Source organism: Sus scrofa, chromosome 3, assembly GCF_000003025.6.
Source record: "Sus scrofa isolate TJ Tabasco breed Duroc chromosome 3, Sscrofa11.1, whole genome shotgun sequence".
Lineage (NCBI taxonomy): Eukaryota > Metazoa > Chordata > Mammalia > Artiodactyla > Suidae > Sus > Sus scrofa.
In genome coordinates, this window is record NC_010445.4 from 40,840,292 (window position 1) to 40,853,588 (window position 13,297).

Sequence of the window (13,297 nt, forward strand, 5' to 3'; positions counted from 1 at the left end):
CTGCAACCTCATGGTTCCTAGTCGGATTCTTTCCACTGCGCCACGACAGGAACTCCCCACACCTCTTCTTTCCTCTGAAGATTGCCTAGCACTCCACCCGCTGAATGACACCTGTCCCGTATCCTCAGAATGTAGAGTTGCTGGAGGCTTCCTGGGGTTCTGTTGGGTGATTCACTGGTCAGTAAGGGCTTCCCTCCTCTGAATCCTCAGCCAGCCACTTTCCCCCCTTGGCTAGAGGTCCAGTCTCGAGAGCCAGGAGAAGTGCTAAGGGGACTTGGTTGCCCTGTGCAGAAACTTCGGGGGTGGGGGTGGGGGTGGGGAAGAGAGCTGAAGGGTCTGAATATTAGGACCCAGGTGCTGCCTGAACTGTCTGTCACTAGCTGTGGAGCCACCACCCCAGCATCCTCCTCAGATAGCAGAAGTGGGGAGCTGGGAAGGGACCCCTTCGAGGCAACTGCCCACCCACTCCTCCTTCTCAATGCAGGCAGAGGCAGCCTGGAATCCTGGGGTGGTGAATCCTGCTCGGCCTTTCCTCTGCGCGAATGTGAGTTCCACACACAGCCAGGGCATGCAGAGGGAGCACGGTAGCCTCCAGGGTTCTTGGCTGCCCTCATCTCAGCCTCCCTGGATGCATATCACATCGTCAGACACATGCTTTCCAAGAGCCTCCTTCACATTGCGTTTCTGCCTCTGAATTCAGTGCCTCCCGCCCTCCCTAGAGTGAGAGTCCAGGAGGGCGAGCTCCTGGGTAGGGGCGTGCACTGGGGACCTCTGCAACCTCGGCTTATTCAATGAACGAGTGAGTGAAGGAGCGACGCGGTCAACCCGGCTCCCGCAGCGGCGCCGCCAGTCTTTCAGGCGCGAAGCCCCCGACCCCCGCAGCAGCAGCGCCCCCGAGCGTGCGCGCGGCTGGCCGCGGCGCACGTGAACCTCCAGTTGTGGGCGGGGCCTCTCGGCGGGGGCGGAGCGATCGGCGCGCGGCGTCCCCCGCGCATGCGTTCTGAGGGCCCGGCGATGGCGGCGTCCGAGGATCCCCTGAGGCGGCGGAAGGCCGCGGCCGCGGGCCCGGAGCCCGCGTCTCCGCCGGGGCGCGACCCCATGAGCTGCCCGGCCCGCTTCCGCGCGGGCACCTTCTGGCTCACCAGGGTCGTGCTCCTGAAGGCCCTCGCTTTCGTTTACTGTGAGTCCGCGGGGCCTGCCCGATGGTGCCCCTCCACGCGCCCCGCCCCCACAGGCCGTCCCCCCGCGGGCTCCCCGCCGAGCCCCGGCCGCGCGCCCCTCCCCCCTGCCGGGACCGGGGGCGCCCACGCCGACCGGGCGTCCGTGGGGCAGCGGCTCCGCTCTGCCGCCTGCAGTTCCACGGTCTGCGGCGCCTGCGGCCTCCCCGCGGCTCGGCAGCTTTGAGGCACGAGCAGCAGGTGCGGACTCACCTGCGAGGTGGGCGCTAGCCGGGTTTGACCGGGCAGAGCCTCGCGGCCAGCCCCGGCCCCCCTGCCTCCCGGGTCTCCTCGACCACAAGGCTGGACCCCCGGGTGCCCCCCAGCGCGAAATACACACGCCCGCCCTGGTCCCCACGCCCGGACGGGTGCAAACGCCCGAAGCCGAGCAGGGCGTCTGAAGCCCAGCCGGGCTTCTCAGAGGAACGTGGCCTTGCGGGGGCCGTGGGGGTGGGGGACAGTCCACGGCAGGAGTGATCTGGGGCCAGCGGGCAAGTCCCCCTTCCGGAGGGTCCAGAGGGCGCTGGTCCCCGGCGCGGCGAGCCGGCTTCGTTTCCGACGCGTTGGAAGGGGTGGACATGCAGCTCTTCGAGCCGGCGTTAGAAGGGGGGGACATGCAGCTCTTTGCACAGCGGCCTTCAGCAAACACTGAGAGGGCTCCGCGGGGCCAGGTCCCGGGGTGGGGCCGGGGGGTCCTGCGAGCCCTTCGAGGGCCGCCGCGTGCGGCGGCGGGCAGGGATGGGGGGGTTCAGCCCCGCCTCCCGTGCGCTCTAAGTTACCATAAAAAATAGTTCTTGCCGGTATTGCTTTAGTCTCCACGGGATTGAATAATCATTCCAAACGTTTGAGCTGTCATTTTGCGAAAGATGGAGTCAAGGCAAAGTTAATCTGCGAGACTTTAATAGTCCCTTAAACCGTCGCCGTAACAGTGGAAAAACCCCGGTGGGTGGCTCCGCTCGCAGAGAGCGCCGCTTAAAACCCTGCTCGGCTTTCCAGGGAGTGGGGCTGCCTTTGATCTCCACAGGGATTCGCCCTTCAATTCAGAAGGGAACCGTTTCCAGCCACCGGGGCGAGCAGATATTTTAAGCCTGGTGCTGAGTACAGAATGATTTGCCCTGGCAGATGGGTTTTTTCCCCTGGCTTCTCTCTATTGGGGGTGGCGGGGCGGTAGGGTGGGGTTCAGCCGCTCGAAGAAACCAGTTTTTCGCATCTTCCGGGCGGAGAGGGTCTCTGGCTGAGATGACCCGGGCAAGGAGGCAGTCATCCTGCCTTGATCTCTTTCTGGAGAGTTGTGGGTCTCACCGCAGACTCCCTCTGAGCCCCTTAACTCCCGGGGAAATCCCACAATGCCATGGGCTCTGGGCACCTTTCCCTGACGTTGGTACACTTGTTCTCTGGGACTGCCAGGCTGGACAACAGGCGTCTGCACAGCTAACAGTTCCTAAGCCAGGAGCCTGTCTGGTGTCGCCCTGGGAGCTCCTTGCATCCAGGGACGGTTTTCATACCTCCATCCTTTGTCACCTGGGAGCAGCTCCCCTTCCATAAATTTCCTTGCCTTTCTGCGGCCTTTATCAATACTCCGTGTCACCACGGGATACTTTTCCAACTGTGTTCCCCCCCCCCCCATCGGCACCCTGGCCGTGACACTGACGGCGCAGACTGCCCACCCGAGAGGCCTCTGGTCCTCTGTCATTGAAGTCCTAATTCCTTGGATCTCCTTTCTTATTTGGGGGTTGTTCTCTCTTTAAAGCGTGCGCACCCAGTCCGCTTTCTAGCAAAGAGCGTGGAGAAGGTGAACTGTCTGTGTCCTTCTCGGTCGCACAGAAGTCGCCCGGGCCTGTGCTTCTTCGGAGCTCGGTGGCGTCCAGGAGTCTTATACGGCCTGACTCCTGCTCCCTGGCGGGTGACCGAAGGGAAACACTCTGATTTCTCCTGCTCACATGCCTCTGACCTCGACCGCGCGCGTGGGTTTTTTCGCACACCGATGAATCCTCTGACGGTCCAGACACTGCTCGAGGGGACGCGCTCCTTCTGACGCCAAGTGCCCGGCGTCCGCGCAGACCCCCCCCCCCTCGGTCCTGGCATCCCCTGTGCTTCTGAGCGACCAGCCGTCCATCAGGGCCCGGGCCCCCTCTGGTTCCACACCTTTGCCGGAGCGCTCAGAGGGCTCTGAGAGGCTTGGCCTGTGTTCACGGTTCATCGTGAAGGCCGCCCCTCGGAGCCGAGGCTCTGCAGCGTCGGGCGGGTGGTCCTGCTGCTGGTGGAGCGGATCTGCCCGCTGCCGGTCACAGCAGCCATCACAGCGGCGGAGGCGAAGCTCCCACAGCTGCAGCTCGTCCCGCTCCCCGTCACAAGGCTCACCTGGGTCTGGAGGCCCAGCCTGGCGGCCCGTCCGCAGTCCCGCACCCGCATTTGCTGAACTCTTAGCTTTTCTTTGGAAAATGTGAGGACAAATGGAGCCACAAGAGTGCTGGACTCCCGCTTCTTTTTTTGTCGTTCTGAGCTTTCAGCGCTTCTGAGAGTTCTCGTGCAGTTAGTTCTCCGTCTTCCCTCCAGGCCCCTCCAGGGCTGCTTAGATTTGCAGGCGTCTCTAAAGTGCTCCCTGTTTGTTGAAGACACAAGCACTGCTCTCTCTGCGCTCCCTGCAGCACACGCCTGCAGAGAGGACGCACTGGGGCTTATTGTGCCCAGGTCCAGAATTTCACCACATTCAATGGAACCGCCCGGTGGACAGGGACATCGCAGAGGTGATTCTGATTTAGTTTATAGCCCTTTATCCGAAGGGGAGAGAAAACCCAATTTTTTTTTTTTTTTTAAGGAAATCTTTGCAGACCTCCTTGATGATGCAGGTTGGGTGGCCTTGGTCCCCTCTCCTAGGTCAGGAAGCAGCTAGAGTCTCATGCCTGGGCCTGTCTCCTTCCTCCCTAGAGCCGGTGGGGTAGGGGGCTTTGTGGGGGGGTGACTCTTTCCTCCAGTGGGGCGGGGGCTGACTGAGCCTTTCTGAGGTTGTTGGTTTGGTTTAGCTCTGAGATCCTGTGATATTTTGGAAATTTTTTTCTACTTTCTACTTGGCCATTTTTTTTTTTCTTTTTTTCTTTTTAGGGCTGCACCCTAGGCATATGGCAGTTCCCAGGCTAGGGGTCAAACCAGAGCTGCAGCTGCGGCTGCTGGCCTGTGTCACAGGCACAGCCACACAGGATCCAAGCCTCATCTGCAGCCTACACCCCAGCTCTTGGCAACGCCAGATCCTTAACCCACTGAGTGGGGCCAGGGATCAAACCCTTGTCCTCACAGATACTAGTTGGGTTCGTTACCGCTGAGCCACAACGGAACTCCTCTATTGGCCATTTCTGTAACAGAAGTGAAAACTGAATAGGTTTTTCTCTTCCGAAATTTAAATCCGTCCTCTTTTCATTTTTCCCTGTAAGTAAGGTGGGACATTTCCTGCACTGCTTGCCTTAGATTCACTTTTTTTAAACGATTTAACGGGGGAGACCAGATCTCATTTTTCTTTCGTGGAACCAGACTCTGGGCTGTGGTTGCAGGGAATGAGAGTGTCCAGCTGCTTAGCTCTTGCTACCTCGGCCCCTGTGGGTGGAAGAGCCTGAAGTGGCTTCTGGAGTGTGCAGGAGCCGTCTGAGTCGGGAGAGATGGGGCACCCACACGCACGCATGCGTGGCCAGGACTGGGTGGGCACCACTGTGAGGGTGGCCTCCACGTTGCCAGGCAAGTCAGTGGCATGTGACTTGGGCAGCTTCGGTCCAGCAGTAGAGGCAGCAGGAGGAGGGTCATGGGGAGAAGAGCAGGCGAGTCCTCCTCCTGACATCCCCGATGGCCACTGTCATGGAGGTGTCAGGGTCAGGCCCCAGTTTTCTTCCTGTAGTGCAGTGAGCCACGTGTTTGAAGGAACATTCACCTTAAAACAAACAAAAAACCCATTAACCAAACTCCAGATTTTTTCGAATTTCCACTAGCGCCCCTTCCGGGCCAGGGTCCCCACACTGCACCAGCCGTCAGGGCTCCTTGGCCCCCGCTGGTCTGCAGCAGTCTCTTTACGGCCTTGACGTTTTGAGCAGGTGCGGTCACGTGGTTGGTAGAATGGCCCTCACCCTGAGCGTGTCTGGTCGCTGGACAGGTTGTGGGTTTGGGGAGACTCCCACAGAGGAGAGGGGCCCTGCTCCTTGCGGCTCTCTATCCTCTGGGAGCCAAGTGGGGTCCAGTCCGCGCTCCAGGACCCTGGGGTGGGGTGGGGGCATCCCCGTGTTGTCTGCATCTCCTCTATAGAGAATCTGCTTAGCGAATGTCCTGTGTTTTACACTGGGTTATGGGGCAGCACTGTTGCTCATTGTGATATCGGATTGTCCGGCTCCCGTCTTTGGTGGCTCTGCCCCGAGTCTCCCGTGTCTCTGTAACGGGCCTCGTCCTTTATTCTTCGAGCGCTTCCTTACTCTGTGGTACCACAGGATGCTGGCTGCAGGCTCCTCTCATTTCCCAGTCCCAACACCTGCCGTTTCTCTGGGAGCCCTGGGTCCTTTCATTGGAGAATGGGGTTAGGAGCCCAGATCTGGGTGTCGAGAGTGCCCCTTGCTCCTGGGGTGTCCCTGCCTCCACACCGTCTTAGCAGACTGAGCTAGGCTACGTATGTGTGTGCACACTTGCATACGATCAGGCTCTGTGTGTCCGTGTGAGTTTGTGTTAGGGTAGACGTGAGTTCACGTTGGCATCTCTGATTCTGATCCAGTGCATGGGGCGGGGTGGGGGGGCGGGCGAGTGTTGGTCCTCCCTTCTCGCTTATCTGGAACTTCCATGCCTGCTAGTGAGAAATCCTGCTTAACCCCAGTGCACATGCAGAGTGGTTTCAGAGCTGCTCACACCCCCCAGTTAGACTCCAGTGTTTCTATATGGTCCCTTGTCTTCGTCCTTACTGTTCTCACTCAAAACAGTTTCCAGAGGGACTTAGGCCATGCCCCTCCTGCCTCGCGTCCACTGTGGTCGTGCTCTCGTCTGCAGTGGGTTTGATTCACTTGTCCCCGTCTGCATTCCGTCCTGGCATCCCTCGACCTGCCGCCTAGGCCGCTGTGCTAGTTTACATACGTTACTTCTGCGATGTACAGTCTTAAGGGTTTTGACAAACACATGGTCACCATCACTCAGAGCGGCTTCACCCCCTGAAAAATGTCCCTGTACACATAGTCAGCTGCCTCCCGCGCCAGCCCCTGGCATGTGGAGATCCGCGTTCTACCTGAGGCTCCGCCTTTGCCAGTGTGTCCGATGAATGGATTCTTACCGTGTGTAGCTTTCGGGTCTGAGTTGCTTTGCTCCATAAAAGGAGGTTGCGATCCTTTCCTGCCGTTTCGTGAACCAGCGCCCCACTGCTGTCTTCTCTGAATATCATTCCGTTGTGTGAGTGCCTGACGGTTGCGTTATCCATCCAGCGCCAAGGGACATCTGTGTCGTTTGCAGTTTTAGCAGTTAGGAACCCAGCTCCTATAAACATTTGCATGCAGGGTTTTGTGTAAATGCAAGTTTCCAGTTCACTTGGGTGAATCCCTAAGAGGGTAGTTGCTGGGTTGTACGGTAAAGCTGTGTTTATAGGAAACGGCCGAACTGTCCTCCGGGGTGACCGCGCCAGTGTGCATCCCACCAACAGTGAATGAGTTCCTGTTGTTCTCAACTCTCTGGAGCATTTGGTATTTTCAGTTTTTTGGATTTTGGCTGTTATGATAGGTGTGCGGTGGTATTTCGTTGTGGTTTTAATTGGCATTTCCCCAGTAAGGAATGATATTAAGCATCTTTTCATGTGTTTATTTGCCATCTGTGTATCTTCTTTGTGTGAAGCGGATGACTTTCAGTGTCCAGATCTTTTGCCCTTTTAAAAACTGGATGGCTTGTTTTCTTATTGTTGGGTTTTAACAGTACTTTAAGTATTCCGAATGTGAGTCTTTCATCAGATAGGCGATTTGCATACATTTTCCCCAGTCTGTGGCTTGTGTTTTCATTCTCCTAAAAATGCCTTTTACAGAGCAAAAGGTTTGCATTTAATAAAGTAGAGTTTATCAGTATTTTCTGTCATGGATCGTGCTTTTGGTGTTGTATCTAAAAACGTATTGGCAAACCCTCAAAACACAGATTTTCTTCTTTATTTTCTTCTAGAAGTTCCGTACTCTCATGTTTTGCATTTAGGGCTCTGGTCCTTTTCGAGTAAGTTTGGTGTGAGGTGGGAGGTGTGTGTCCAGGTTCACCTTTTGGGTATGATGCCCAGTCTCTCTCCATTAACTTGTCTTTGCACCTTTGCCAAAAGTCAGTTGACGTTCTGTGTAAGTCTGTTTCTGGGCCCTCTAGTCTTGTCCATTGGTTTATGAGTCTGCTCTTCTGCCGATACTGCGTGGTCTTGATTCCTGTAGCTTTGTGTTGTAGTGAGTCTTGATATTGGGTGAAGGAAACTTTGTTCTTTACGAGAATTACTTTGGCTGTTCTCGTTCCTTTGCTTTTACATGTACGTTTTAACATCAGCTTGTCAGTATCTGCAGAAAAGCTTACTGGATGTTTTGATTGAGATTGCACCGAAGCTGTGGATTAGACTGGGGAGAAGTCACGTCTTATTAATGCTGACTCTCACCGTTAATGAACACAGTGAACCTTTCCATGTATTTAAATCTTCCTTGATTTCTTTCATCATGTTTTGTAGCTTTTCGCATACAGACTCTACATATATTTATTTAAAATTTTAAAATTACAGTTGATTTACAGTGTCGTGCTGATTTCTGCTGTACAGCAAAGTGGCCCAGTCATACGTATATATGCACATCCCTGTTCTTATGTGATCTTCCGTCATGGTCTGTCCCAAAGACTGGGTGGAGTTCCCTGTGCTGTACAGCAGTACCTCATTGCTTATCCATTCTAAATGGAATAGTTTGCGTCTACTAACCCCAAACTCCCCATCCATCCCACTCCCTCTCCATTCCCCACTAGCAGCCATAGGTCTGTTCTCTATGTCTGCACACCTGTTCTGTAGACAGGTTCATTTGTGCCATATTTTAGATTCCACAGAGAAGTGATATCATATGGTATTTGTCTTTCTTTTGCTGACTTGACTTTGTATGAGAATCTCTTAATTGCATCCATGTTGCTGCAAATGGTATCATTTTGTTCTTTTTAGTGGCTGAGTAGTATTCCATTGTGTGTATGTACCACAGCTTGATCCATTCAGCTGTCCATGGACATTTAGATTGTTTCCATGTCTTGGCTGTTGTGAATAGTGCTGCTGTGAACATATGGGTGCATGTATCTTTTTGAATTGTAATTTTGCCTGATAGATGCCCAGGAGTGGAGTTGCTGGATCTTACAGTAGTTCTGTATTTAGTTTCCTGAGGAGCCTCCATAGTGGTTGCATCAATTTTCATTCCCACCAACAGTGAAGGAGGGTTTGTTCTCCTTTCTCCACACCCTCTCCAGCATTTCTTTGATTACATCCTATTTTTATTTATTTAATTTTTTATTTTTTATTGTTATTTCCCCAACACACTTTTTTCCCACTATACAGCATGGGGACCCAGTTACACATACATGTGTACATAATTTTTTCTCATTGTCGTGCTCCATTGTAAGTATCTAGACATAAGTTCTCAGTGCTACACAGCAGGATCTCATTGTTAATCCATTCCAAAAGCAATAGTTTGCATCTGTTAACCCCAAGCTCCCCATCCCTCCGACTTTCTCCCCCCTACCCTCCCCCTCCGGCATTTCTTATTTGTAGGCTTATTAATGATGGCCATTCTGATTGGTGCGAAGTGGCACCTCATTGTGGTCTTGTAGGTTGTAGTTTTGATTTGCATTTCTGTAACAATTAGTGATGTTGAGCATTTTGGAGATTAAGCCCTTGTCAGTCGTATTGTTGGCAACTCTTTTCTCCCATTCTGTAGGTTGTCTTTTCATTTTGTTTTATGGTTTCCTTTGCTGCACAGAACCCTGTAAGATTGATTAGGTGCTATTTGTTTCTTTTTATTTCTATTGCCTTGGGAGACTGGCCTGAGAAAACGTTTGCCCCGTTGGTATCAGAGAGTGTTTTGCCTGTGTTCTCTTCTAGGAGCTTTCTGGTGTCTTTAAGCCATTTTGAGTTACGTTTACGTCTTTATGCCATCTTCCGAAATTCACAGTCTGATATTTCATTGTTAGTATGCAGAAATGCAACCAATTTCTGAATGTTTGTATCCTCTTTGCTGAATTCCTTTATCAGAGCTGGTGGGTTTTGTGTGGAGTCCTGAGGGTGTTCTGTGTATAGTGTCGTGTCATTTGCACGTAATGATCATTTTACCTCTTCTCTTCCCATCTGGATACCTTTTATTTCTTTTTCTTGTCTGACTGTTGTGTCAAGGACTTCTAATACTACCTGAATAGAAGTGATAAGAGTGGATATCCTTGTCTCGGTCCACATTTTCGCGGGAAGGCTTTCAGCTTTTCTCTGTTGAGTATTATGTTGGCTGTGGGCTTGTCACAAACGGCTTCTATAATGTTGAGTTATGTTCTCTCTATACCCACTTTAGTAAGAGTTTTTTTCATGAGTGGATGTTGGATATTGTCATACTTCTTCTGCATCTGTTGAGATGATGATGTGGTTTTTGAGTTTTCTTTGGTTAATGTGGTGGATGACGTTGATTGATTTGCATAAGTTGAACCATCCTTGTGAACTTGGGGTAAATTCCACTTGCTTGTGGTGTGAGGTGTTTTTTATGTGTTGTTGGATTCAATTGGCTAAAAGTTTGTTGAGAATTTTTGCGTCTATATTCGTCAAAGGTATCGGCCTATAATTTTCTTTTTTGGTAGTACCTTTGTCTCGGTTTGGTATTTGGGTGATGACAGTGGCTTCCTTCATAGCATGTCTTTGGGAGTGTTCCTTCTTTTCCAGTTTTTGGAAAAGTTTAAGAAGGATTTGTGTGTTTGATAGAATTCGCCTGTGAAGCCATCTGGTCCTGGACTTTTGTTTGTAGGGAGTGTTTTTGTTTTCGTTTTGCTTTTATTTTTAGGGCTGCACCTGCAGCATATGGAGGTTCCCAGGCTAGGAGTTTGCTCAGAGATACAGCCACTGGCCTACACCACAGCCACAGCAAAATCAGATCCAAGCCGCGTCTGCGACCTACAGCACCGCTCACAGCAACGCCAGATCCTTAACCCACTGAGCAAGGCCAGGGATTGAACCCGAAACTTAATGGTTCCTATTCGGGTTCGTTTCCGCCGTGCCATGACTCCTGTAAGGAGTGTTTTTGTTATGTAGTCCATTTCATTTCTAGTGATTGGTCTGTTGAAATGAGCTGTTTTTTCTTGATTCGGTTTTGGTAGGCTGTATGTTTGTAGAAAGTTGTCCGTTTCTTCTAGGTTGTCTAGTTGGTTGGTGTGCAGTTGTTCAAGGTATTCTCTTAGGGTTTTCTGTGTTTCTGCAGTACATTTGAGGTTATTCCTTTTTCATTTCTTATTATATTTGGGTTTTCTCTCTTCTTGGTGAGTCTGGCCAGAGGCTTGTCAATTTTGTTTACCCTTGCTCTTGGTTTTACCAATTTTTTTCTTTTTTTTTTAATCTCTGTTTTATTGATTTCTTCTCTTTATGATTTCCTTCCTTCTGCTGACTTGAGTTTTATTTGTTCCTCTTTTTCTAGATCTTTCAGTTGGTGGGTTGGGTTGTTGATTTGATGTTTTTCTTCTTTTGTGAGGAAGGCCTGTGTTGTGTCTCTAGGAACTTCCCTCTAAGAACTGCTTCTGCAGGATCCCATGGAGTTTGAATGGTTGTGTTTTCATTATTGTTTGTCTCGAGGTATTTTTTTAATTTCCGTTTTGATTTGCTCATTGACCCATTGGGTTTTTAGTAGCGTGTTGTTTAGTCTCCATGCAGTTCTCTCTCTCTCTCTCTAACCTGTGGTTGATTTCTATTTGGATGCCTTTGTGGTCAGAGACGATGCTGGGGATAATTTCTATGCTCTTAAATTTGTTGAGGTTGGTTTCGACCCTAGAGTGTGGGCAATCCTAAAGAATGTTCATGTTCACTTGGAAAGAATGTATGTTCTGATTTTGTTTTGTTTTGTCTGTCTTTTGTCTTTTTAGTGTTGCACCTGCTGCATATGGAGATTCCCAGGCTAGGGGTCCAATTGGAGCTGTAGCTGCCGGCCTGCATCACAACCACAGCCACACCAGATCCGAGCCATGTCTGCAACCTGCACCACAGCTCACGGCAACACTGGATCCTTAACTCACTGAGCGAGGCCAGGGGTCGAACCTGCAACCTCATGGTTCCTAGTTGGATTTGTTTCTGCCGTGCCACAGTGGGAACTCCTTTGTATTCTGATTTTCTTCGATGTCATGCCCTGAAAACACCCGTTAAGTCTGAGGTTTCTTTTGCGTCATTCAGGATCTCTGCTGTCTTACTGATCCTCTGTGTAGAGGGCCTGGCCATTGAGTGATTGGGGTGTTGAAGTCTCCTGCTGTTGCTGTTCCCATCACGGTCTCTCTTTTTATGTCTGTTAGCATTTGTTTTATGTATGTGGGTGCTCCCGTATAGGAGCATATATATTGACGGATGTCATAGCCTTTTCTTGAACTGATCCTTTTATCATTAAATAGTGTCCTTCTTTATCTTTCTTTACGGCCTTTGTTTTAAAGTCTGTTTTGTCTGGTAGGAGTATTGGGACTCCCACTTTCCCATCATTTCCGTTTGCACGAAATATCTTTTTCTGTCCCTTCACTTTCAGTTTATGTGTCCTTTGCCCTAAGATGGGTCTCTTACAGGCAGCATATTGTAGGTTCTTGTTTTTTTTTTTATCCGGTCTGCCGCTCTGTGTCTTTTGATTTGAGCATTTAGTCCATTAACATTTAAGGTAATTATTTATTTATTTATTAAAATTATTTTATTTTATTTTTGTTTTTGCTTGTTAGGGCCGCACCTGCAGCATGTGGAGGTTCGCAGGCTAGGGGTCGAATCAGAGCTGCAGCCACTGGCCTACACCACAGCCACAGCAACTCGGGATCTGAGCCGCCTCTAATGACCTGCACCATAGCTCATGGCAACGCTGGATCCTTAGCCCGCTGAGCAAGGCCAGGGATCGAACCCACAACCTCATGGTTCCTAATTGGGTTTGTTTCTGCCGTGCCACACGGGAACTCCAACATTTAAGGTAATTATTGATAAAAATGTATTTATTTTCATTTTAAACCTTGTTTCCCAGTTGTTTCTATGTTTCTCCTTTGTTCCTTTTTCTTTCTTTCTTTCTTTCTTTTTTTTTTTTGCCTAGATGATTTCCTTTTATTTTATGCTTGTGTTCTCTGCTTTTTGGTTTTTGTGAATGTATTGTTTGTTTGTTTTTGATTTGTGGTGGCCCTGTTTTTCAAGTCTGTTCACCCCTTCCTATATCTGCTTGTTGGAGACCGACCGTCATAAAGGCTCAAACACGTTCTAAAAAAGGAAGGAGTCTGGGCGTTGCTGCCGTGGCTTAGTGGTTAGCAAACCCGGCTAGTCTCCATCAGGAGGTGGTTTTGATACCTGGCCCCGCTCAGTGGGGTAAGGATCTGGCATTGCCGGGGGCTGTGGTGGTGGAGGTGGAAGATTCGGCCCAGATCTTGTGCTGCTGTGGCTGTGGCGTAAGCTGGCGGCTACAGCTTCAATTCCACCCCTAGCCTGGGAACCTCCGTGTGCCATGGGTGTGGCTCTAAAAAGACCCCCAAAAATAAATAAATGAAAGAGTCTAGATTTTCTTACTCTCCCACATTTTAGGATGTTGGTGTCTTTTTACATCTTCACGTTTATCTTTTGGCTGCTCCTTGTGTTTATCATCACTTTCTCGAATAGGTTTTTTTCCTTTTGATCCTTATACTGGCTTAAGTGATTGCTTTCCAATCATGGTTTCCGGAGTTCCCATCATGGCTCAGTGGTTAACGAATCCGACTAGGAACCAAGAGGTGGTGGGTTCAATCCCTGGCCTTGCTTAGTGGGTTAGGGATCCTGCATTGCTGTGGCTGTGGTGTAGGCCAGCAGCTGTAGCTCCGATTTGACCCCTAGTCTGGGAACCTCCATATGCCGTGGGTGTGACCCTAAAAAG

The 13,297-nt window shown here is 50.8% G+C and overlaps 1 protein-coding gene across 2 annotated transcripts in view; it reads left to right on the top strand.

Annotated features, from left to right (window-relative positions):
• The window catches only part of LMF1 (lipase maturation factor 1), an 87,922-nt gene continuing 75,575 nt past the window's right edge, over positions 951–13,297 (top strand). The window contains exon 1 of one of the 2 annotated variants that reach the window (XM_021086874.1): positions 951–1,180. In XM_021086874.1, the coding sequence (XP_020942533.1) occupies positions 994–1,180 (187 nt within the window). In that variant the 5' untranslated portion in view covers positions 951–993. The remainder of the gene's footprint in view (positions 1,181–13,297) is intronic. The other variant, XM_021086875.1, reaches the window with a different exon arrangement.